At 37.8% G+C, this 26378-nt stretch overlaps 1 protein-coding gene and 2 long non-coding RNA genes across 3 annotated transcripts; 1 reads left to right on the plus strand and 2 right to left on the minus strand.

The window, feature by feature from the left end:
- Positions 1–3386: 3386 nt before the first annotated feature.
- LOC119083654 (metal transporter CNNM4-like) lies at positions 3387–6028 on the minus strand. The gene has a single exon (XM_037193430.1). The coding sequence runs from the start codon at positions 5769–5771 to the stop codon at positions 3438–3440; it is 2334 nt and encodes a 777-aa protein (XP_037049325.1). The 5' UTR covers positions 5772–6028; the 3' UTR covers positions 3387–3437.
- Positions 6029–21946: 15918 nt separating this feature from the next.
- Positions 21947–23163, minus strand: LOC119083735. Its single transcript, XR_005088914.1, has 4 exons — positions 22977–23163; positions 22441–22496; positions 22328–22373; positions 21947–22264 (listed from the first exon to the last, which is right to left on the minus strand). It is a non-coding gene; the product is annotated as an uncharacterized LOC119083735 (long non-coding RNA).
- Positions 23164–23751: 588 nt separating this feature from the next.
- LOC119083757 lies at positions 23752–23986 on the plus strand. The gene is made up of 2 exons (XR_005088934.1): positions 23752–23781; positions 23919–23986. It is a non-coding gene; the product is annotated as an uncharacterized LOC119083757 (long non-coding RNA).
- Positions 23987–26378: the final 2392 nt, after the last annotated feature.

Below are 26378 nucleotides of genomic sequence, written 5' to 3' on the forward strand. Positions count from 1 at the left end.
ATTTTTCCAAATTCTCAGAAATTTGCACGTAAAAAACTGGAAAGTTTGCGTAAATTTTGGAGAACTTATTTCCTGAAAATAGGCTCTGGCATTGGGTATTGTCGCTACGTTCAGCTCTTGTCTTTAATTGACATGTACGCTGTCTTAGCTCCGAATGCAGACTAAAACGCTGAACTTATTAAAGAGTGAAAGAGGAACCAGGGTGGTGTCGTATTCAATTTGGTTCAGCATTAGCTGATTAAGAAACAGCGTTAATAAGGAATTGTATGGAAAAGCACGGTGTCTATTGTTCCCTCACTATTCGAATCAACCGAAAATCTCAAAGCTTTTCATTCCATCAAACATGATTGATTGACTATTTATTGATAAAACAACTGCACTACAGTCCGTACATGTAGCACCAGTATTTCAGTTTTCGGCTGTCAGACTCATGCTTGTCGTTAGTCACTTTTAAGAGAAACGAATTGATAATGAACGGTTCGATGACTGAACGCGGTAATCATTTCATTCAAAATGGGTCACGCAGACCTTCTGATTGTTACGAAATGGAACATGACTTTTCTGAAAATGGAACATGGATCTGACGATCAGTTTAAACTAAAAACAGAGTGAGGCGCTTGTCCAACTGAGACTCTTAAAAAAGTCTTTTTTACAGTTGTCGTTAGTGAAATTTCGGCATGGGTGCACTCAGCTGGTGCACTCATTGGAACTGTTCATACGATTGTACCTCTAGCACGAGCGTACGTTCAACTTTTTTGACGTTTGACGTTTATTAAGTAAACAACTGGATTGTGATCTGTCCACAAATTATTGACTATTTTGAACGTTTTGAACCCCAAAATAGCTGCAAAGGCTATAATATAGTTAATAACTAGAGAATATCTGCCTGAATCGCTTGGAGTATACTTAAATTTCTATAAGCAAACTGAAATATCAACGATTTGAGACGACATAACCTCACCAGAAACTGAACGAACAGCAAAAAGTTGGAATACTTGATCAAAGGTATACGACGGTAAGTCCACTTGACCCTAAGTCACCTGGGTCAGTGGTCTGTTCCGGTTAACGCCCTGGAGTAAGTCGTTATTAACCTTCTGGACAAATGATTGACATTGCATAAATTTGTGTGGTACGAGTCCCAATCTCATTGGATTTGCTTTTTTTGACCTGATGAGACACAGCACTCCGAGTGAAAAGTTTGAACGAACTCGATAAAGCCCAAAGGGAACACTCATTACGTTTTTTTTGAAGGAGAACTCTGAAGCCTGGAGAAAGTTTGTGTATGGGAACCCAAGGCTTCGGAATTGGGCTTCAGAGTGACTTGAGTGTTCTACGCTTTGAGTTATAATCGGAGCTTGACACGTTGATCTCGAGCGGACATGGAAATGAATCATAATCTGCGAACGAGAAAGAATACAGTGGTAACCAGAGAATTAACCGTGACTAAAGTCAAGAAGGCTAGAGTCGACAAAACTGTGACAAAAACCACCAAAGACGTACCTATTGTAAAATCAACGAAATCACCGGTTATATTGGCACGACCATCGCTGCACCGCTTATCTTCATCGAATCAAACTTCAGCAGCCTCTGTGTCTAGAGCGTCTTTGACTAGAACGCCTTTGGCTAATCGGACTTCAACGCAACCTAAACCGACTGCCTCTACTGTGACGTCGTCTACGGCATCTCTGTCAATTGATAGATTAAAATCGGTTGAATCTAGACTAAAATCAATCGAGGAAAACTGTAGTCAAGAATCTCGACTGTCCTCTATTGAAACTGCTGTGACTCATTTGAGAGCGGAGAACGCTGAGTTCCAGCTGACTGTCGAAGTGTTGAAGGGAGACATTGAAAGTCTACAATTTGTTACTTCTCAATTGTGCGCTACAGATAGGAAACTTGAGGAAACTAGTGACATCTGCATTCGTCTTGACGCTGAAAACAAGGAGCTGAGAGCTGAGCTAGCTGATCTAAGAGCGGCTCTGAAGCAGCAAGAATATTCTCTTGAGCTGGACAAGGCTGCTCAGGAGGAAGGAATATCGGTAGAGCAACAACGACTAAATAGCAACATTATTATCAGGGGTGTTGATGTAAACGAAGACATTACTGAAGAAGGATTGAAAGGCGTTTTCAACAACATTCTTCGACACGTTGGAGTTTTGGAAACCAACGAATTTTCACCAGTCTCAGCAAAGCTACTTAGACCTAATAACAAATTGTTGTCAAAAGTCAAAACAGCCAGTACAATCGAAATCAAACTGCCGTCTACGACTGCTAAGCGAAAATTCCTTCAAGCTAAACGCGTCAAGAAATTTATCACCCCGCCTGATATTAGTTGCCAGCCAGTTTCCAACAAGCCAATTCTCATCACGGAGCAGTTGACAAAGGTCAACCAGGAATTGCTGTTCCAAGCACGTTCACTAAGAGGCACCAGCAAATATAAATTTGTGTGGTCTAACAACGGACAAATTTTGGCCAGGAAAAAGCCAGGTTCTCGAGTAATTCGGATAAAAGACGCTGATCACGTTAACCTTCTACGTACTGCTCTTAACCTACCACCAATAAGCACACATGGACGACGTGACGCCGGAAGAACTGAGTTCTTTAATTCGAATAAATCATAGATTCGACGGCTCCATTATAGGACCCACAGCTGGAGGTCTGAATTTCATGCATTGGAACATTAACAGTCTTCAGAAAAAGCTCCATGAAGTGGAGTATCGCATTATCGATTACCCCGGTGTTCTACATCTCATTGCTATCAGTGAAACTGGCTTGTCCAGTTCCAATCATTCCACATATCAACTTCAGGACTATCGTGCGATACACAATTATCGAACTACAACAAGTGGTGGAGGTGTGTCTCTGTTCGTTCATGAGAGCCTCTGTGGCAGCGCTCCAAAGACTGTGATCAATGCTGTTACGACTGAACTTCATCATTTTTTGGTTGTCGAGACTATCGTTCAGAAAATGATTTTATCGTTCAGAAAATGATTTTATCGTTCAGAAAACGATTTTATCGTTCAGAAAATGATTTTATCGTTCAGAAAACGATTTTATCGTTCAGAAAATGATTTTATCGTTCAGAAAATGATTTTATCGTTCAGAAAATGATTTTATCGTTCAGAAAATGATTTTATCGTTCAGAAAATGATTTTATCGTTCAGAAAACGATTTTATCGTTCAGAAAACGATTCTATCGTTCAGAAAATGATTTTATCGTTCAGAAAATGATTTTATCGTTCAGAAAACGATTTTATCGTTCAGAAAACGATTCTATCGTTCAGAAAACGATTTTATCGTTCAGAAAATGATTTTCGAATATCTGAAGCTGTGATAGGAACTGGGTTCAGTTAGCGAGACGACGAAAAAAAAACGACCAGTCGATGTGTGTGTAAGCAAATGGGAAAATATTTATTCAGAATCGCGTTCCGAGTGTTCTAAATGTGTGGAGGTAACAACATATGTTCGGGTTTACTTTCCGGCTCACGGCCAACGCTTATGTCTTCCAGTTGCAATCCCGTCGGAGAGTGTGACTTGATGGACAGAGTCTTGCTGAGGGCATTCGCCGCTTCGTTTGCTTTCATTTGTCTGTAATCGTCCTGCAACGAGTTCAGAAAGATTTTAACGTCATCGTCAATCACTTCGTTTCCTCCACCGTCGTCCATTTTTTGTGACTTTTCCATTAATGTGGCCCGTAATGCAGCCAAGTACAGATTGCGTTTGATTGCGATGTAAAGGACATCCTTGATTGCCTTCACGGTATAGTCCGGCTCGAAGGCGTGCTTCATAATTGCATTCATATTCAACGACTGCAACGATCCTCGAATGTTCTCTTTGGGCTCGCTAATACGAATACTCTTTTTGCGCTCAATGCTGCGGATACTCTCCTTGTGCTCAACACCACCAATATTTTGCACCAACGCATCGCTGCCGAAAAACGTGAACGGTCCACATTCAAATGTCAGGCCTTCGGTGCCGACAATAACTTCGACACGACCCTCCAGAATCAGTAGGAAATAATCGGCCGGTTTGCCTTGTTCGAAAATGACGAGCGACGGATCGTTCTTATCTTTCCCCTTGCATTTGATTTGGTAGATTACGTCCTGCTTCAGTAATCGATGTAATATTGTCGGTGACACGAGTTCCGGTTTGAATGCGTCCACATATGTGCTGAGATACTGAAAGCTGGCCGAAGATAGTTGTGACGTAATGTAAATGCGTTCACGGCGCTCAGCAAACGCTGCATATTCGGTCTTTTCGAAGTGAGGTTGATGTTTCGGCATCACTAGTTGATTGCTGGTGATGTCCGTTTCGTCCATGATCTCCGCTTGAATGAGCTCCTCAATGACATCCTCCAGTGTTATGAGGCCAATCGTTTCGCTGTACGGATCTCCATCGTTGCTGATGCGTCGCACAAATGCCATGTGACCGTGTTGACCGGTCTTGAATTGACGGAACACGGCAGCTAGTGTCACATCCTCGAACACGAAGTAACAATAATTTTGGTAGAACTCGCAGACCGTACGCAGCGGAGTATTATCGTCCGGATCGATCAGTGCCAGATCTTTAATCAGCAGCAGTTTCTGGACATTGTGCCGACTGCCTTCGTACACGGGAATCCGAGAGTAGCCCGACTTCATTATTTCGGAAATGGTCTCAAAGTCTAAGATTGCGTCGTACGACAGCATGAACACGTCTTCAATCCTGGTCATCGATTCAGCGACGGTTTTCTTTTTCATGTCTAAGGCGCCCGAAATGATGTTCACCTCGTCCCTGTCCAAATCGTTGCCATCAGTCGTGACACGTACCAGTTCCTTTAATCTCTCTCGGCTGTACACATTTCCGATCTCTTCGCCTAGAAGGTAATCCAACACTTTCGATATCGGGTAAGCCAACGGAGATGTCAGCACCATAATCAATTTCGTGATATAAATGGTCTTAGCGCCCACCAGCAAACCGTGGCGAGAGCATATAGCTTGTGGTATGACCTCACCGAATACCACAATCAGCATGGTGGAAAATATGACCGCAAACAGACCGGATGTCAGGCCGCCCATCAGAGCCGCATTGGTTGCGTTCACCATAACATTGCCCAACAGAATACTGCACAGCAAAAAGTTGCCGAGGTTGCGAACCGGCTGAATGATCTTCGCATATTTCCGTTCGCTTTTGGTCCCCGTATTGATAAGAATCTTAAGCTCCGTCTTGTCCAACGCCATCAGTCCCAAATTCAGACCAGAAAACAGTGCTGAGAATACAAGGCACACCGCAATGACAATGACAGTCAACCAAAGCGGCACCTTCACTTTGTTGCTTCTTATCAGCAGCCAATTTTGATTCCCTTGCACCGTCACATAGTCTTTCCCATTCCTTGCGCATATACGGTAATCCTGATCGTTGGCTGGTGGTACGACGATGTCCACCAGTGAACTGAATTCGGAAAGACCTCTTTCGAGTACGGAATACTCTTGGTGGATGGTGGCCTGACAAGACGATTGGGTGAACATTATCACCGTGCCATTGGTGAATCCATAACCGAACAATCTCAGCGTGGCCTTTGTATTTTCTATCAACTCAGGCACCGTTCTATCGCTGTACGACACTTCAGCCTCATTGTTTTCCACGCGTAATCCCGTTATTCGAATAGCATTCAAACTCTCATCGTCAGTGTTCTGTAACACATCCGCACCATCGAGATAGCAACAGACGAATGCAACGTTCAACAGAAATATGAAGAAATTCCTTGATAACAAGCGTGCTATCACGTACATATCTACACTGCGAATGAATATATTCCTCGCTCGGGTACACACACGTACACGTACACGCACACAGGTCACCGTCGGATTTAATTTTATGTTCGAAATTTAATTAATTTCATGAAAATTCTACTAACAAACTAAGCTACACACCAGCCGTAGTCAACGCTGAACAGTAAACTGAAAATGAGAGAATTAAGGTGGAAAAACGCTCTTTCATTCATTCATCGACCGAACGACGCGTAAGCTATTTTTGTTTTGTTTTTTTCGCTACACACAACAAGTGATTCAATCGACGCGACTAGTGGCTCGAACCAGATCAAACTAGAAAATTGGTTCCACCGAAGATTTCTCTTTTTTTCGCGTAAAACTTAGCTCTAATGGTGAATGTTGTAAATAAAACATTCACACTGTTGATTCCGTTGTGTGTATAATAGCGGGATACCTTCGCTGCACGAAAATATGCTGATGCTTGCTCAGAGTCGGGCGTCAATGTATTGAGGAAAATTGGAAATTTTCACATTTTCCTGTGTGCGAATGAAATTAGATGCAAGGTACCTACGTCGAGTAAATACGTATCAGTCAAAAACACTCAAAAGAGTAAAAGTGACGCAAGTCCCTGTGCATACTTCCAAAACAACTGATATCGCTGGAGGTGACGCATTCTGCGCTTGTACGCAAAAACTGTTACAAAACTGTCTACCAAAAAAATTTTGCGTCACGAAGTGGCAGATGGCTCGGACGTATTAGGACATATTCTTGCCTATTTTAAAAAATTTCTTTAAAGTACTTTCCTCAACATCTGCCACTTGTGACGCAAAATTTTTTTGGTAAAATTTTGTTTCTAGAATTTCTTTGGTCAAATTTTTGATGTTACAGTTTTTGCGTACAAGCGCAGAATGCGTCACCTCCAGCGATATCAGTTGTTTTGGAAGTATGCACAGGGACTTGCGTCACTTTTACTCTTTTGAGTGTTTTTGACTGATATCAGTTCTTTTGGAAGAATTAGTAGATTGAAAAAATTTGAAAAAATTTGAAAAATTTGAATGGAAAATTTAAAAGATTTTGAAAACTTTAAAAAATTTAAAAAAATTTGAAAAATTTAGAAAATTTTGAAAAATTTAAAAAAATTTAAAAAATTTTGAAAAATTTAAAAAATTTTGAAAAATTTAAAAATTTTTGGAAAATTTTGAAAAATTTGAAAAAAATAAAAAAATTTGAAAAATTTAACAAATTTTGAAAAATTTAAAAATTTAAAAAAATTTGAAAAATGTAAAAAAAATTTTGAAAAATTTAAAAAAAAATTTAAAAATTTTTAAAATTTTGAAAAATTAAAAAAAAAAATTTAAAAATTTTAAAAATACTAAATTTAGGAAAAAAATTGAGGCGAGCAGAGCTTACCAAATACCAAAAGCGAACAAATTTGTTCTACCATACCCATCCACACACACTTAAAGGTGTTATATATGGGGCCTATATGGGAACTTCGAGGAGCCCTAGCTCCGAAACGAGGCCGATTCCCCCCAAATTTTTTTTTCTGGAATGTCTTAGAATGACGACTAGAATCTACTCCCAAAATTTCAACAAAATCTAAAGAAGACTTTAGAAGATAGGAAACACGGACGGATGGACGGACGGACTAAGTAACGTAACGTAGGATTTTTTCATTTCGTTTAAAGTACTGAAATTGACCAAAATGTATGGAAATGGGGCTTCTTGGAAGATTTTTTGCGTGGCCAAATTTTAAGCTGCAAGAACGTGTGATACCTCGTTGAACTCGTACGGACGCCTAGTTTTTTTTAATGGTAATTTGGAGTCATTTGTCTTTGAATTGTAGAACTTCAATATTTGCTGTATATATGGTTCTGCAGTCTACGACAAAAATTATTTTTTTGAAATTTTTTCTAGTAATAGGACTTGCGTCACGGGCGCTATGCTAACGCACGCCCATGATTACGTTTGGTATTAGTGTTACAGCTGAGAAATCAGGTCAACTGAGACATGGGACATTGTGACGCAAGTTACCTGCGAAGTACAATTAATGAACAGAAGTGGTGTTGTCACATGGTCAAAAATAAAATCTGCAATTTACGCCCAAGCAAGTTACTGTGTAGTTTTCCAACGTGTCCTCAAGAGACGCTTTGAATTTTCGAGAGTTTTTTTTTGATCCGCCATTCTCTGCATCAAGTCTTTTGATCATGTAGATTTTTGACTTAAATCATAGCACTGCTCCTAGCATTAACATAGAAAATATTTGGAAGCTGATGAAGTCACAGTAGACACTGCGTTTCCGTTGTATGTGTTAAGACATATTTAAACAATAAGCGGTGGCTCGTATCACTAAAACCTACAACTTCGATGCTAGTTGGTTCAGCGTTAATGCTAGGAGCAGTGTTATGCTGAAATAATATTTCTACGTAAGAACATGAGAATACATGAGCAGATACCCTTCTCGTAAAGGGAGTATGATGAAAGTGTGGCATGCGTGCTATAAGGTACGAAAAGTGTGGACAAGGAGTTTTGTGGATGGTCTCAAAGTCCTTGGCTCCATTTGTTATCCGCATAGGTGTATACGATGATAGGATTGATCGATGACCAAGTTTATATCAGTGTTCCCATCTGTTTGATATATCAATACCGTCTGAGAATAGAGTGGATCAGCTTGTATATTATGTATGTATGTCATCATAGTTATCGCCGCGTTTCAACAGTTTGTTCACCTCTAGAAAACACAATTTTACTTAGTCAGAGTCAGAGTTTTAAAAGTCATTGATGTTCCCAGTGAATGAAGTGATTACAAGAGCTCGTTCAGAAACTCTTCGTTAAGTTTCACTGGTGAGGATTTTGACACTTCTTTCATATAAAATATGTCAAAATCATCACTTTGGGTAACGAATTTTTAGTTCCTGAACGAGTTCCAAGTACATGATATTTTGGCACGAAATTTGAATTCGCTGAAGGATTTTCAAATCAGTGCTAAAATATCATAGCCTGGGCGTATATTCTCATGTCCTTCGTAACTTTAAGAATTTATGACTTGACAATTGCGTGTATCAAATCCCATAAGAACTGTCAAGTTACGAACGCTACGAGAATCTACACCCTAAGAACATTGATGACTTTTAATACTCCAAAAAATGTGAAATGTGTGTTTTTAGAATGAACCAACTGTAGTATTGTGCGATTAAAGGCTTTAATCAAAACTCAGTTATCAAGAACAAGACAGGCGATAAAAAAAAATTCAAAATTTCATGTTCAACTCATACGTTGAATTTCAATCAAGGTGACGGATCGCTATCCCATCCATGCAAGATTGAATGTGGAAATTATGATTGCAAATTGTTCCATTGTAATTCAAAATAAATTCTGTTAGTTACCCAACTAATTACACGACCAATCCCTGTACACAAACACGTGATGGACATGTGTGCCGTTAAAAAAATCGTTTGACGGCGGCGCCAAAAAAAAATTCAATTTTTTTATAAGTTTTAAAAGAAATGAACCGACATGAGCAATTCCTTGAAAATGAAGATGAAGCAAGAGTATGCTGGGAACTAATCGATCCATGCATAAGAACAAAGATTTTGACGCTTAGTTTCGGTAAATTTTAGAACTGTGAGGGGTCATTCACTGATTAAGTACTCATCGAAGCTAGGTGACCTGTCGAAGAGTGTTCGCTTCATGCATATTCGCAATTCTCTCCATACATTTTTGGGTCCACAAGGGGGAAAGTTATTTGGGTGTGATTTGTCGATAAATCGTTCATTTGAACACCCTACCTTAAACTCTTCAAATCTTAGTTTACTTAAGAGCATGTACACCGAACAAGTTGTCAACGGCGGTCTTGATCTGCCTTCCAGCTGGCGCACACCTCTACTTTACGTGAGTAATATTATCGGTACATGTAGCATTATCTTATACGAATTTTGTTGTTTGTTTACGCATATAATGATATTCAGTCAGTATAGTTAGTCAGCGTTCGTGTAAGGTTTCGTAAGCTGTTGAATCGCCAACTCACATGTTTAAATACAAAGTATAATTTATGGACATGACAACACGCCTATTATCGCACGAAAGCGAATTGAAGAAAGAAGAAGAAAATCGATGCTTTCATAACAGAAGAAATGAGAATAATTATGAGCCAACGAATAGGTATTTATGCAACCGACTGATAAATACACTGGATGTGTAGATTGTCACTCGAGACCGCAGGCCGAGTTTGACAACACATATCGTGTGCCTAAATAGTATATTTTACCATAGTTCAATAAGGTAGTATACGTACACTGAGAGCGAAGCCAGAGGGGAGTACACACCTTATGTGTATTGAGCTATGTTAAACATAGTTTTATTGTAATAGATGAGAGTGTGTTGATGAAAACGTCACAACCGATTCATTTTTTAACAACCAATTGACTTGAATTGTCTCCCGACCGATTCATTATCTCACATCAATGCCCTCTCGTCGTATGCAATAAAAATCATTTCTGTAACGACGCTGCGCAACGTGAACTTTCTCATACCCCATTTGGGTGACGTATGAAGTGTCTTTCTTCACTGGTTCACTGGGTGCTTTACTTTTCACTAGTGACGAAAAGTAGCTGCATTTCGTCACTAGTGACAAAAAGTAACAACACAAAAATATCCAGCCAAGTACACATATACATTAAAACATTAGCACCGTTTTATGAATATCGATACAGCCGAACGGAATTGATTGGACAGACTAACTAACAAAATTATTTGAAGAAAAAAAAACAATTTTCACCGAAATTCTGTGAATTATTACAGAACCGGCGAGACACTAAATTTTTCTATTTACACTATGGCTATTAACCCTTAAAGGGTCGTTTATCTTACTTACGAAATAACTGATATCGCTGAGGGTGACGCATTGTGCGCCGTACGCAAAAGTTTTATCAACAAAAAATTGACCCAAAAAATTTGTGAAAGAAAATTTTACAAAAAGAAATTTGCGTCACAAGTGACAGATGTTAAGGAACGTATTGTTAGGAAAATGGTTGATAAATGTACTGAAAGAATTGAAACGTAAGAAAATCGAATCATCTGCCACTTGTAACCCAAATTTCTTGGAATCATTGTGCCTTGTCCTGAGAAATTTGTGGACCAACGTTTTTCACGATGCGGTTTAATTCAGGCTGTAGGACTATGTATGTACGTGTGTATGAGAGGGTGTAAATTCGAAGAAATGTTTATATAATAACATTGTCGAAGATTCCGCGAATTTAGTCCGCGTTAGTTAAGTTTTTGGGATAATTTAGACCAGAAATGCGTTTAGATACGCCTTCAGCATATATCAGTTGTTTGCTTTACTATGTGGAGGTAATAGGGCCATTCCTTCCCTAGGGAAAACCCTTTACCTCTCTCGTAAAGAATAGTATATTTCAACATACACCAATACACACAAGATGTGTGTGCACGCGCGGACGAAGTTCGAGTGTGTATTGGGGTATTTTGAAAGATGTTTTTCTGTAATAGTGATAGTGTGTTGGTGCATTCCTTCCCAACCGTTACTTTCCTTCTCGACCGTTTACTTTCCCTACCTACCGATTCATATCATAGCTCACCAATACACTCTCACGTATACAGAAAAAATAGCATCCTGCACACGGTAAATAATTTGATAGCTCGTATCACGATGTGTAAAAGAATCCCAAGGCTTTAGCCCGAGGTACTTTTACTCATTGTGATACGAGCTATCAAATTATTTCACGTGTATTGTACGGCGTTTTTCAAGACGAGCGAGGGAAAGTCTACTATACCTGACTATTAACTCTGGCTATTGCGGTGTTTTATAGTAAAATTTCTGTTAAAACTGTAATCTGTTGAAGTAACCGATTCGCTCTCAATTTGTAGAAAGTATAATTCGATCCATACAAGTGACAGATTCTCTACAACAATATTGGTGATATGCTTGCTTGCCTGTGAAATCAACATCCTTTCATAATACATGTCGTTCTGCCGCATATATTATTTACCATGGCCCCGAGTTCCGATTTTCTTTTTTCATTTCAAATGGAATCCCAACAAAAATCTCTTCGAGAAAAGTGTGACGCAGTCTTTGAAATACAATTTCTAAAATGAATGATATCGCTAAAGTTGACGCTTTCAGCTTCGTTACGCAAAAATTAAATTTTACACCCAATTTTAGTTCAAACAAGCTGGCTTAGGTTTTCTCATCATCTGCCAAATAATTTTTACAAAAAAAAAATTAGACTGGAAACAACCAAAATTTTACCAAAAAAATCTGCGTCGCAAAGTGGCAGATGTTCAGGAACAGACCAGCAAGAAAATTTATCTGCCACATGCGACGCAGATTTTTTTGGTAAAATTTTGGTTGTTTCCAGTCTAAATTTTTTTTCGAAAATTTGACGAAATTCGAAATATTGACAAAATTTGACGAAATTCGAAAATGTGACAAAATTTGACGAAATTCGAAAACTTGACAAAATTTGACGAAATTTGAAAATTTGACGAAATTCGAAAATTTGACGAAATTTGACGAAATTTGAAAATTTGACGAAATTCGAAAATTTAACGAAATTCGAAAATTTGACGAAATTCGAAAATTTGACGAAATTCGAAAATTTAACGAAATTCGAAAATTTGACGAAGAAAGTAATTCTCTATCTGCCACCATTCAAGAAATATCTCCAAAACCCCAATCCACCCATTTCCAACTTTCGACATTTTTCACAAATGCCCTTCTTTTCTACTCGTAAAACTCTGAGACTTTGCCGAAGAAAGTAACTCTCTATCTTTCATAACCAACGCTCGAGTAGCTCAAAATTTGGTCAACTGTAGCTCAAACGAATCTGCCCCGATTTTTGTTTTGTTCGAATCGTGTTACGAATACCTTTCATTTGATGGGTCGCACGCCTCTGTAGCTTTCAATACAGCTAAGCTACAGCCGAAAACGCGTTCCCGACCCTCGAAAACCACACTCAGAAACCACTTTGAGCCCAATAAAACAAAATTCTGGTTTTTCCTGGGGTAATGGCGTATCACATTTTCATTTTTATGACCACCCTGAGGTTCCTGCAAAATTTCATGGAGATTGGCTGACTAGTTTCCGAGATCGACCGTCGATAGATAGACAGATAGACAGATAGATAGACAGATAGATAGACAGATAGACAGATAGATAGACAGATAGACAGAAATATACAGAGTAAGTTGAAAGATTTTGATTGTTTGGAAAACGTTAATTTGGTGCATTTTCTATCAAAATGACCAACTTCAAAACGATGTATCTCCGGCAATTTTAAAGTTACATAGTCGAGTGATAGCTCGTTTTGCTCGTATTTGAAGCGCGAACAAGATAGAATAGGATTTGTGGTGATACAGGCCAAAGGAAAGAAACTTAAATTCTCGCCTATATATTAGTTGCCGCGTCTCAAAAAAAATTCTTCGTTCTTTTTTTGGAAGTTAGACTGCGTCAAGTCCTCCGCTAACGCTCCGGACATGATCGTGAGAAAATCTTTTTTTTTAAAGAGACAAAGAAGTTCAAATTTTTGACATGTTTGCCCTGCTTCAACCCCTCGATTCAAATCCTCTTTTATGCGTTTCAATTCAAGGCATTCAACTCAACTCTCATAGTGTGTGCGAAATGAATGAATTGTATAACACCGGAGGTATACCTATAAGATACGCATTATTAAATCTACGACGTGAAGAAAAGGGTATAACAACGTATAATAAGTTCGCAAGAACATTCCCATATACATAACCGAATGGATTTTGATTTTAATATTAGATTTGGTTGGTTGGTTGGTTGGTCGTTGTTGTAATTATTTTTTTATAAGACAACAAGTTACCGAAATCGTAAATTCTCACGAACTTCATGGAACACTCACATACCAGTTGTATTGTGTCTGTGTGTAAATAGCATTGTGACGGTATATATATTTGGGTAGAAAGCAAGTTTTTGATGCAAGCACCTCTATACACACAGTGTTAACAAAACCATCCCCTTCATTAGTTATGATTAAAATTTATGGGTGTAATTTAAGTGTATTTTATGCATTATAATGGAAAGTGTATTTGGATACCAGCAGAGGAAGACATTCATTTATAATACGGGCATCGCGTGCCTGATTCATTTTTACATATTTTCACCGACCAGTATTCCAAATGATTTGATTATCAATAAATAGCCAAACAAAAACATATTTTAACTCTCCCTCACTAAGTAAATGCCGGGCCGAAAAGAGTAGAATGAGAGAGAGAGAGAACGTTTACGGTTTTAATAATCATAAACCGCAAACATTTCATTCAACTTCATTTTCGAAATTGTGTTCGATGTGAGAACTATAGTTTAATTGCATGGGAAGGACACAGGGCGTAGCGGAATGGCTGATATGCATAGAGCACATTACATGACTGAAAAAGCGGCTGTCGTCTTATAGACAGGTCAAAAGTTTAGTCACAATAATCACCAAAAGATAGAGTTCAGGCGGTGTGTCCCGAATAGTCACTTACGACTCATCAATTTTCCTACCTTAGGTTTTGATTTGTGGGATGGCTCTAATGGGGGAATATCTCCGACGAGTCGTCCACTCTTGTAAATTATACGAATGAGTCGACTAATGGACAGGATGGTTCAGTGGCTACATACACTAACCTTCCACCAAAATGATCGGGGTTCGACTTCGTGTCCGAATTGAATTTGTCTTGCGATTGTATCGCATTGGTAACGTCCTAAAGTTTACTCAAACTTCATAATTTGGATAATTGCAGTACATTGGGGGGTTGCAACGATTTATACGCCCTGAATGTCTCGGATGACGTAACCCAAATATGATGAATTTCTGTGCATAATGTCAAGTCTACATTTAGGCGTTTGACGTTGTCATTATTGACATCTGAAAATGTTTGTCATAACCTCAATTTAAAACGTGAACTGAACACAAAACTTGTCTTTAAACCATTAATTTTGAATAATATTACAGTGTTATCGTATCCTTATTGTAATATTTACGATAATACTGTAATGTCATTCAAAATTAATTGTTTTAAGACAAGTTTTGTGTCCAGTTCACGTTTTAAATTGAGGTTGTGACGAAATTTTTCAGATGTCAAAAATGACAACGTCAAAAATGTCAATGTCAAAACTGTCACTTCACGACAGAAAATTTCGATGTGGTTTGAATCTTAACTCTTACAACGAAAAGATGACATCTGTCTCTACAAAAGAAGCACAGTGCCTACTGATATTGAGTATGGCAAAGCTGAGACTCAACGATAGAGTTGAGGCAAAAAATGTCTACTCATTTCTGAACAAACGATGCGTTGATGGGATCGACAATAATGCTGCGTTTTCCATTGTTTAACTTGTGGTGAATATCGAAATTATTAAACATTTTCCACCTCAACTCTATCGTTAAGTCTCAGCTTTGTCATCCTCAATATCAGTAGGCACTGCGTTTCTTTTGTAAAAACAGATGACATCTTTTCGTTGTATGAGTTAATCCTAAGCGGTGGCTCATATCGCTAAAACCTCCAAATTGGACACTTGTCAATTCAGTGTTCATGCTAGGAGCAGTGGTGTGGTCCTACTCGCTCAGCTAACTACGACAAGAGAATTTTGTTTTTTATTTTGTTTGTCCGTGTGTTTTCCGCCTGAAGACAACATAGGATTTCGAAACGTTCACAATCTGATTTTTTTCCCATTCACACGCTCCAGCATCGAATTAATTTTGCTTTTCCCCCTTAAAATCATTTCTAAACACTAAATTCGACATAATAAAACGTAAATCAGAATGAACTGCCCCTTCTGAATATTGTATGCCGAGTAAATTGTATAATTTATACCTACCATCGACTCACAATCCAACGTTTCCTTCGTTTCTTTCTTTCTTTCCGACGACCTGCAAATTACAATTTATGTTAAAAGGTAAATGGAGCGCCCTCCCTCTCTCTATATATTTAGCCATTCGCATAAATTCCCATGTATTCGTTCTAGTTTTCTCTACCCTTCTTCCGTTACGCCAATCTTTTTATCAATCGATCTTGTTTGTCCGTAATTGAACGAACGTTCGTTCTTATACTTGCATTGACCGAGATTGTAATGCGTCGAATAGATAGACAAATAAGAAAAATTGTTGAATGAACAACAAAATGTGGACAAAGCGAATCAGATCCATATTGTCTTATTGTACCACATTGCACGAACCCTTGTCTCAAGAAACCACATCAAAAACTGACATAATCTGATATTGACTGAACATTTCAATGGGTTCGGTAATTTTGTGTATTTTCCTCTTTTTTTTCGCAATTTTTTTTTCTCTCTTTTGCCATCTCGTCAAATATTTTCCACTATTCTGAGTTTTAAACAGATCGAGTATTTTAAGCCATATGGAGGTTATACACTCCGTTTCATGTCTTTATGGCTTTCAGAATCATTTTGTATTATAAAATTGGAATTGCTTTTCTTTTGAAGAAGAAAGAACGAGGGTGAAAGTGTAAAATGGAAGAATAATATCGAGACGAAGAAAAAGTTCACAAGTAAAACTAATTCACATTCACAGCATAATGAATGGGACTGGGGAAGGGGGGTACTTTTCCATTTCTTTTCCTTTAAATAAATGTGCAAGATGTTCGAAATTATTGGTGATTGTAATTTCTTGCTGGAGAATGTCATCATTTTCGATTGTTAAAATTTTAACATTTTTGCGGCATGTTTCCTTTTCTCGCAATATTCTCAAGAATTTCGATTTTTTTTTCTTTCTGAATGACCGCTGACGTAACGGTTTACGGTTTACGTAAAAATGTACTGAAACAATAGGTTTGTTCATAGTTTATAGTCATTTGATTACCCTAGGGTCGAAAGTGGCTTATTACATTAGTAGGGAAGACAAGAGCATTGGTTTGGGAAGTCACATCTTGTAAAATCCATTACAAAACTCGGAATAGAAATGAAAAGTCACGGCTTTGCCTCGGATTAAGAAACTTCACACGAAACCTGGACCGTTCAACCATTTTTTATCCCTGGTACAGTAATCTACTATTACACAACCAGGGATAAAAAGATGAAAAGTCGAGTTTTCGTGTGAATTTTGTTGATCCGAGGCGAGGTCGAGTAATGGATCTGACAAGCTAAGACCGTCGAAAGTTCATGGAACTGACGAAATCTAATGTCGATCCGCACGCATGTAAAGGATGTACATTTCTATCTGTAGATATGTAACACAGGCATGAGCGCCGACGGAGAAACCTCGGCGGCGGCTAGCCGAAAAAAATTTCTCGGCGGCGGCGAAAAAATCGGCTTGAGCCGGCTTAAAACGGCTCGGCTGGAGGTTCCTTTTAACTTTTTTTTTAAATAAAAACGTTTCGATAAATTCATGGAAAATGAACTAGTAAGCATGAAAATGAAATTGTACGGAAAGCGAAAATGTAGGTAGATTAGGTTGTTCAAAGTACAAGTGGAACTGGTCTTGTTACAAGCAAGTCTCAGTCTAAGGTTCACTACCACGTCAAGTTTTATTGCCTCAAAACTTGAACTAAATGGAAAATCATGCTCCGGCACACTCATTTAACTCATTAAGAAAATGGTTTTCGAGAAGAAATCGAAAGCTCACGAAAATCAAGTAAAAATTGAAAAGAAAAAAAAATCGAGAAAATTCGCAAAGATCGATAAAGTTTTCTCAAATTTGTGAATTAACTGATTGTGCGCCTTCGGCTCGTTCCGCACAGGTCATACTTGCCAAAACAACAAACTTAGAAGCGAGGACGTAATATACCATTCTGGAAAATTCATGAAAATTCAAGAAAATTTTCAAAATTTTCTTAATTTTGAAAAAAAAAAATCAAAATGTACTTGAGCTGCTTAGGATCAACAGGAATCTCGGTTTTCAAAATTATTTCACCCATTCACCTTTCGAAATCTTTATTTCATTTTCCAGCCGTTTCAAGCCGGCTTGAGCCGTGTTTTTGGCACCGGCTCGGCTGCGGCGCGGCTTGCTCAAAAATGGCCGCCGGCGGCTTAATCGGCGGCTTATTTTCGGCGGCGCTCATGCCTGATGTAACATCAAATCTTTGTCATTTTACGTTTTTACAAAGGACAAGCGTATTAGGAGACAGAGTCATTGAATCTGTGACTAATTTTGTTTACTGATGTTTCACACAATTTTGTTTGTCCATTTTTTCGTTTCGAGTTACATTTTGCAAATTGTCCTTCATTTCGCTTATTGAGGGAAGAGAGAAGGAAATTCCAAGAGGAGCGAAGTTTTGCAGCCACGAATCGCTAGAAATGAGATTTTCTATTTCCTTCCAGAGGGGACACAACGTTTTTCATATGTGCGAGGTGTGATTAACCGTTTTTCCTCACTAAACAAAATATATCAATTTGTTGCAAAATTTGTCCAAACAGAATCCAAACGGCGGAAGTGCTCTATTTTCACCTGTCAAAGTAAGAGGGGAGAAAATATACATTTTCTGTTCGAAACTGTCATCAAACAAAGAGTCCACCAAACATAATGTTTGCATTGCCTTACAAGGTTAATCACATCGCAGATATGCAAAATAGGCATTTTCTCACCTCAACTAAAGCATCGGGAGCCGATGTTGAAAATCGTTGTGTTGACGTCGACTCGGAAAAGAGTAGAAAATTTTCAGTTTCTCGGGTGACATGTGTCCTTGCTACAATGACTTTTACCGCTCAATTTAGATAATTATTTCGTTGACAGCAGTGAACAAAATATTTTCCTTTTTCTGCAATAAGAAACATGGACTCTTTAACCGCGCCAACGTCTACATCTCTGTTAAACATACCGTCCTAATTAGTCAAAATATTGTTTAGGAAAATGTCGTACTCGAGGTACAAAAACTGTTCGAAACCATATATGACAACAGTCCTTCGTTGGTAGCGTTGACTACGTCTCATACAATTTTGACATGCTATTGACTCAAAATCAGTGTTACCAACACATGTTTTTTTAGCGTACGTGTTTCTTCTGCATGTCGTATATTAATCTCTCCTTTATATATGTCGAACCGAAGATCGACACAAGACAATGTACATGTCCAGAACGTACTTTTCTCGTAGATCAGCCAATAACTAATAAATCTTCACCGGGTCTTAAGGCCCGGTGTCATAATTTCTTTCTTATAAAAATGATTGCGAGGTAGTAGACTCACATCGCACATGTAATATCACCGTAAATCATCCATAAATATTACACACATCCCCGTTCCGTCTTCATGTATGTTGTGGACATTGTTTATTTATAAAGAAAATATTAAAGAGAAGAAAAAAATCATTTTCGCCAATGTTTATAACACAGCAACAAGCAATGCTTATAGAAATGACTTAGTCCACAATAAATAAAAGAAGAAAACGAACGAGGAAAAAAAACTCTCCCTTACACTTAAATTGTATATAATAGCCGAAGGAGCAATGGGAAAAAAAATTGTTACGAGAAATCGTATCGCATAATAGCACAAAAGTCAAATAATCCGGGCAGATGTTTCTACTATTCACAGCGCGAGCAAATGAAATTTATTGGCAAAAAAAGTGCGTCTTTAAATGCGTGAGAAAAATACAACGGAATTTAAGAGTCATATCGCGAATTGTTCGCACAATTTGTATGGAGAATAAATTCAACGTATCCGGACTTTTGAAGAATATGGTATCCATCGAATCCTTGCTTAATTACAAGTTCAACGAGTACATCTCGCCTCGGAAATGTCGTTTTCGTGCCCTGATTATCTCGGGTAATAAGCCGTCGACTTCGTTCAAATTTTAGGCGATCGTAGTGCTAGACTAGGCCGATCACACAATATATCAAATATGTCGAACGGTTGGCTGTACTGGCTTCAGTGACTGTATTAGCGAACGTGGCGGTTGAGGGTTCCATTGGAAGGTATAGACTCCCTACTTCCTAAAAGTATAAAAACTTGTGTTGGATGGACTATTGGCTGTCAAAAATAGGGCAATTTCTAAAATGTCACTGAGCACACCAAAGAAATTTCGACCGGCTTGTCTACCACTTTCATTTTCATCTTAAATTTAATTTACAGAGTTGTTTGATACTTCAGATTTCCAATGATGACTAGGTGTATCCCGTTCGACTTCGGACGAACCAAATTGACACTCTGCTGCTGCGCTATTCACTTACTTACATCACTTCACAATAACAATCCCAACAAAAATCTCTTCGAGAAAAGTGTGACGCAGTCTTTGAAATACAATTTCTAAAATGAATGATATCGCTAGAGTTGACGCTTTCAGCTTCGTTACGCAAAAATTAAATTTTACACCCAATTAGTTCAAACAAGCTGGCTTAGGTTTTCTCATCATCTGCCAAATAATTTTTACCAAAAAAAAATTTGACTGGAAACGACCAAAATTTTACCAAAAAAATCTGTGTCGCAAAGTGGCAAATGTTCAGGAACAGACCAGCAAGAAAATTTATCTGCCGCATGCGACGCAGATTTTTTTGGTAAAATTTTGGTTGTTTCCAGTCAAATTTTTTTTGTAAAAATTATTTGGCAGATGATGAGAAAAACTAAGCCAGCTTGTTTGAACTAATTGGGTGTAAAATTTAATTTTTGCGTAACGAAGCTGAAAGCGTCAACTCTAGCGATATCATTCATTTTAGAAATTGTATTTCAAAGATTTCAAAGACTGCGTCACACTTTTCTCGAAGAGATTTTTGTTGGGATATCAGTCCTTTTAGAAGTGTAGTCAACACTGCTTTTTATAACAGTTTACAGTTTTAATTCAAAATTTTTACGAAAATCGAACATTTGACGAAATTTGAAAATTTGACGAAATTCGAAAATCTGACGAAATTCAGAAAATTTGACGAAAATCGAAAATTTGACGAAATTCCAAAATCTGACGAAATTCAGAAAATTTGACGAAAATCGAAAATTTGACGAAATTCCAAAATCTGACGAAATTCAGAAAATTTGACGAAAATCGAAAATTGGACGAAATTAGAAAATTTGACGAAGAAAGTAATTCTCTATCTGCCACCATTCAAGAAATATCTCCAAAACCCCAATTGACCCACCCATTTCCAACTTTCGACATTTTTCACATATGCCCCTCTGTTCTACTCGTAAAACTCTGAGACTTTGCCGAAGAAAGTAACTCTCTATCTCTCATAACCCAAAAAAATATTAGTCCTTTCATCCTACGCTCGAGTAGCTCAAAATTTGGTCACTCTAATCACTCTAGCTCAAACGAATCTGACCCGATTTTTTTAATTATTTTTTTGTTCGAATCGTGTTACGAATACATTCCATTTGATGGGTCGCACGCCTCTGTAGGTTTCAATACAGCTAAGATACAGCCGAAAACGCGTTCCCGACCCTCGAAAACCACACTCAGAAACCACTTCGAGGCCAATAAAACAAAATTCTGGTTTTTCCTGGGGTAATGGCGTATCACATTTTCATTTTTATGCCCACCCTGAGGTTCCTGCAAAATTTCATGTAGATTGGCTGACTTGTTTCCGAGATCGACCGTCGATAGATAGATAGAAACATACAGAGTAAGTTGAAAGATTTTGATTGTTTGGAAAACGTTAATTTGGTGTATTTTCTATCAAAATGACCAACTTCAAAACGATGTATCTCCGGCAATTTTAAGCCTACATAGTCGAGTGATAGCTCGTTTTGCTCGTATTTGAAGCGTGAATAAGATAGAATAGGATTTGTGGTGATACAGGCCAAAGGAAAGAAACTTAAATTCTCGCCTATATATAGTTGCCGCGTCTCAAAAAAATTTCTTCGTTCTTTTTTTGGAAGTTAGACTGCGTCAAGTCCTCCGATATCGCTCCGGACATGATTTTCGTAATAGGTGCATCATCTTATATTATATCAAGCCAATTTCAAAGTTTTTTCATGCCTTGGGCACAAATTACGGCCATCAGCATGAAAAGTTGTATACGCATCTGTTGTAGACGGTATATTTTAGGCACTTTCGCTTGTCGCCCTCACTTCGTTCGGGCTACAACTCGCGAAATTCGTCCCATTTTAGAGATTCTACGATGCAACTATTGATTGAGCCAAGGCATTCCAATGTGTATTTAACTAATCAGTCATTAGCTCGTCTAATTAGGCTCATTAATGAATATAAAACGGAAGTGACAAAGTGTCATAATAGATTGTCTTTTAAAAGTGAGATTATTGATAAATTAGGTATTAATCTGCTGTGATTGTTTGTAAAGCTTTATTGTATTAGTTAACTATGTTTGTATCTACGTCTTTGGCGGTGGAAATAAATTCAATTCAATTCAAAGACATTTCTTTAAACTTAAGATGTGTTTATGTTCACACCATCGATGCGCATGCTTATTTAATCATCATCTATACGGCGGCGTAGTTTCAGAAAGTCAGTTTTTGCCTCAACAAATTCATCAAGCAAACGATTCTTTTGTTTTTTTAGAATGCGATCATCGTTCGAAAGCACCAAACTATCTAGCTGGCCTTCGGTGTCCTTGAAAAGTTTTTCCGTTTCTATGCGCAAATGGTTTCTGAAAAAACAATTCACAGAAATGTTGAAAAGTTCCAATAAAGAAATTGTTGCGTCTACTTACAGCTCTGATTTTCGCTCCGTTCCAAACAGACGTTGTATTATCGATACTAAAATCGACGAGAAAATTGTTATGATTTGTTAACATTCAAATGAAAACCACAAAAGAAAGCTCACAATTTTGATGAATTATCTGTATACTAGTGGATATGGCATGGATGTCAAAACTCATTCTATAGAAAAATACGGACGAGAAAAAGATCATTGAGTAACAAATGCTTTATCGATTTTTATGATTTTGATCTAACGAATAGTTAGTTACGTCACAAGGACAATGAATTTTCATGTGACGTATTGACTTTTTCATTCTTGCTAAGAAAACCGAAAGTAACAAAATGTCAATTTCGAAATTGAAATTTTTACTTTCGGTCCTTTCAGCAAGAATGAAAAACTCATTACGTCACACGAAAATGAATTGAAATAGCTAACTATTTCGAATGACTTCAATAAGAATTTTATTGACTTTGAAAAATTGGGAGGAGAGCATCAAGCAGTTCATTGTTATGTCAAATAATCACTTGATCTCTTCACCAAAAGAGATCGGATGTCGTAATCCTTCTTTTAGTTCATAAAAACTTCCATCGAAAGTGAACAAGTACTTGAGCGTTATTATCCATCAAAATTAATATAAGTTCATCAAACTCTTCACTCACTTTTTATTTTGCACTAGTTAGTTGAATGGCTATGGATAAACTGAAGCGGAATAAAATTTTTTTCGGAGTGATCGTTAAATTCTTGAACAGCTGAAAAATGATAATGAAATGTTGAGAATACATTGGCCGACTCTCATGCCTATTTATAAGATTTGTTGTAATCATTGAGACTGCTCGGAAGTTTTTATTTAGAAATAGGAACGCACACAGATAACAAACAAAGCGACACAGGAAACAATTCGCCGCTGAGATTTTGATTGATACAGTGGTGGAAAAATAATATGTCACATTTCCAACAATTACAATCCAATCGACATTATTCATTTCACATGCGATTTACACGTTATAATGCATTGCATGCGTAATGCTTAGTTTCCTCTTACCAAAAAAAGTACTCCGTGTGAGAGAGAAAATTGAATTTTTCAATTTTTCTTTGTTTATTTGACAGTTTGCTCTCTCACGGCGCTCTAACGGCTCTCTCACGGCGTACTTTTTTTAAGTGGAATGGGCACTTAAGTACATGAACATTGGTAATGCTTGTGGAGTGAATAACGTCGATTGGATTGTATCGGTGACTTGTTATTTTTCTTTCGCTGCATTCTACAATATTAATTTCATTTTACTATGTGGACTATGTGTTAAAATAGAGTAAAAGAGCAGTTGGTTTATCATTCGGTATTGTTTTTATATAATGGTACTAGACTAATCCTGTGACGCCAACATAAATCAACACAAAGCTTTGAGACTTTTCCGAAGAAACAAACTTTCCTTCTGAGGGGGTCACTATTACATTAAAGCGTACATTGTGGACACTTCCACACAACAATTTTTTCAATACGGAACCACTTTGCCCAAGAAACCAACTTTCCATCTGCTTCACATTAAGAGATACAAAAATCGAGGGGGTGGTCACTATTACATTAAAGCGTGCCCGGTGGTCAGTTCCACACAATCATTCTTTCAATACCGATCAACTTTGCCGAAAAAACCAACTCTACATCTGCTTCACAGTAAAAGATACAAAAATCGAGGGGATGGTCACTAATACCTAAAAGCGTACACTGTGGTCACTGCCATACTGTCAAACCATCCGCCTCTCGAAACCCTACAACTTTGACCGATACCATTTTAATCTAAGAAAAACCCAAAATCGTCACCGATCAGTGTACGTTGGAGTAGCTCAATAATGGCCCACTTGGAGCGTTATAACTCCCTCGAACTTGATCCGAATTTTCTAATTTTTTTTCCTTCGATTCGTACCGTCCATACCTGTCATTTGACGTACCGTCTCTAGCTTCTCAAACAGCCGTTCCACAATTAAACACGCCTTCCCGTTGGTGGTTAACCACCCTTCTTCACCCTGCAAATCGCACAAATAGATCAGTGTCAAATAACGGTTCCTTTTGTCAAAATAGTGTCAAATGAGTGTTCAATTTCACAAAGCTAACCTCAAACATGACAGCTCTATTTAAAATTTTTGTAACATTGTGGTTAGCTTTGTGAAAATGACAGCTCATTTGACATCTCAAACGACATTGACAATGATCTATTACAACCAATTTTCTTTAAATTTTTTTCCTTCGATTCGAACCGTCAATACCTTTCATTTAAACCGTCACACGCCTCTCTAGCTTTAAAACAGCCGCTAAAAAATTATAAACATAAAAAAATCAACATACAAGTAGAAAACGAATATTTCTGGTAGAACCATCGGGAACTTTGATCGCCCACTCTCTCGTGAATTTAGTTTTCTTTGTACATCAAACTGTTCCATAATGTAGGGGTACTGTTCCAAGGTCCGAGGAGCATTTATAACTCGCATCCAGCCACAAACTCGGCTGCTTCAGAAAAGTAAACCAAAATCGCATTTTATGTAAGAAGTAAAGGCGGGAAAATCATCATTGGAAATCTGAGGTATCAAGCAACTCTGTAAATTAAATTTAAGGCAAAAAAAAATGAAAGTGGTCGACAAACCGGCCGAAATTTCTTTGGAGTACTAAGTGACATTTTAGAAATTGCCCTACTTTTGACAGCCAATAGTCCCTCCTGTTGCACGAAAACGACAATTCCAAGAGAGGGGAGATGTACCTCGTTGAATTCGTAATGAAGCAAGGATTCGATGGGTACCATACTCTTCAAAAATCCGAATGGCATGGTTAGCGCCGATTGTTCGAAGATTTCGCGATATGACTCTTAAACGTAATAATGTATAAGATGTTTATGTATGAAGTTAGGTAAAAGACTTTTTTTTATCCGTTGGTGAGTACATACATATTTAGAGAGACCTCATGTATGTTACGCTAGCTAGGGGTAAAAGTAATACAAAAGAAAATTCGTTTGCTTATTGATATATATACGAAGCATATAGAATTCAAAACAATTTTTTTTTGTTGTTGCCTCTTCTCTTCCTCTCCAGTTAAAAGTAAGGAAATTTATTCAAAACGAATTCTTCAAGAACAAGAAAAGAAGCGAAATGTTTATGTGGTTGAATTTTACTATTGAATTCGTGATTCCTTATTCTTTGCCGTGCAGCGTTTCAGATGAAATTGAAATGGGTTGAGACGCTACCATAGTCGGGTGCAAGCTGTCTTTTAATTTGATGGGATTTTATTGTTTGTTCAGGAGACCTCAAAAATTTCCTAAATCTAGAAGAGAGTTAAAAAAACTAATAAAAATACCGGTCATCCCTGAGTTCTAGAACTAGAAAAAAGATTCTGAAGATTCTGGGAACTCACCTCTAGACACCGCAATCTTCCCCAAGTTCAGAAAAGAGTAAAAATAAACCGATGGAAATGCTTGCTATCCTTGAGTTCCTGGGCTATAGGAAGAAGGTGAACCATCTGGAGTGATGGAATTCTAGGAACTGACCCAATATTTCCACAAATCCAGGGAAAACTACAAAAAATGATTTAAAAGCTTTGAGTTCTAGCGTCGAAATGCTGGTGGGGAGACTCAGGAGTACACTGATAAAAAACGTTGAAAATCTTACCTGTAGCAGGTAACTTTGTCTCCAGGTAATCTACAATAGATGTCACAGTTGTAGCGTCTCATACAAAAAATACAGTTGTGGCAGATAATGTACATTACCTGGAGACAAAATTACCTGCTACAGGTAAGATTTTCAACTCTTTTCTTTGTCAAAATAGTTGCACATCATTCAACGGCATCATGGTCTTGCGATTTTTAGAGTAAAAATAGTTGAAATCCTTTGACGACTTAGTTAATTCTCCCGATCCTTTGACATGTCAGAGCTCGGCTCAGAGACCAGGTGTCCAAAATCCTCCGCACGTCAAAATTAACTAAGAACTGGCCAGTCTCAAACCCAGCGTTTTTTTTTGTGACATTTTTTCGGGAATCGTCCATAGCCCGGACTGTTCCAACCTTTCAGAATCCATTAGGATC

Source organism: Bradysia coprophila, unplaced genomic scaffold (genome assembly GCF_014529535.1).
Source record: "Bradysia coprophila strain Holo2 unplaced genomic scaffold, BU_Bcop_v1 contig_70, whole genome shotgun sequence".
Classification (NCBI taxonomy): Eukaryota; Metazoa; Arthropoda; class Insecta; order Diptera; family Sciaridae; genus Bradysia; species Bradysia coprophila.

Coding starts and splice junctions, on each gene's coding strand:
- LOC119083654 (XM_037193430.1), bottom strand. CDS start 5,771: ATGTACGTGATAGCACGCTTGTTATCAAGGAATTTCTTCATATTTCTG.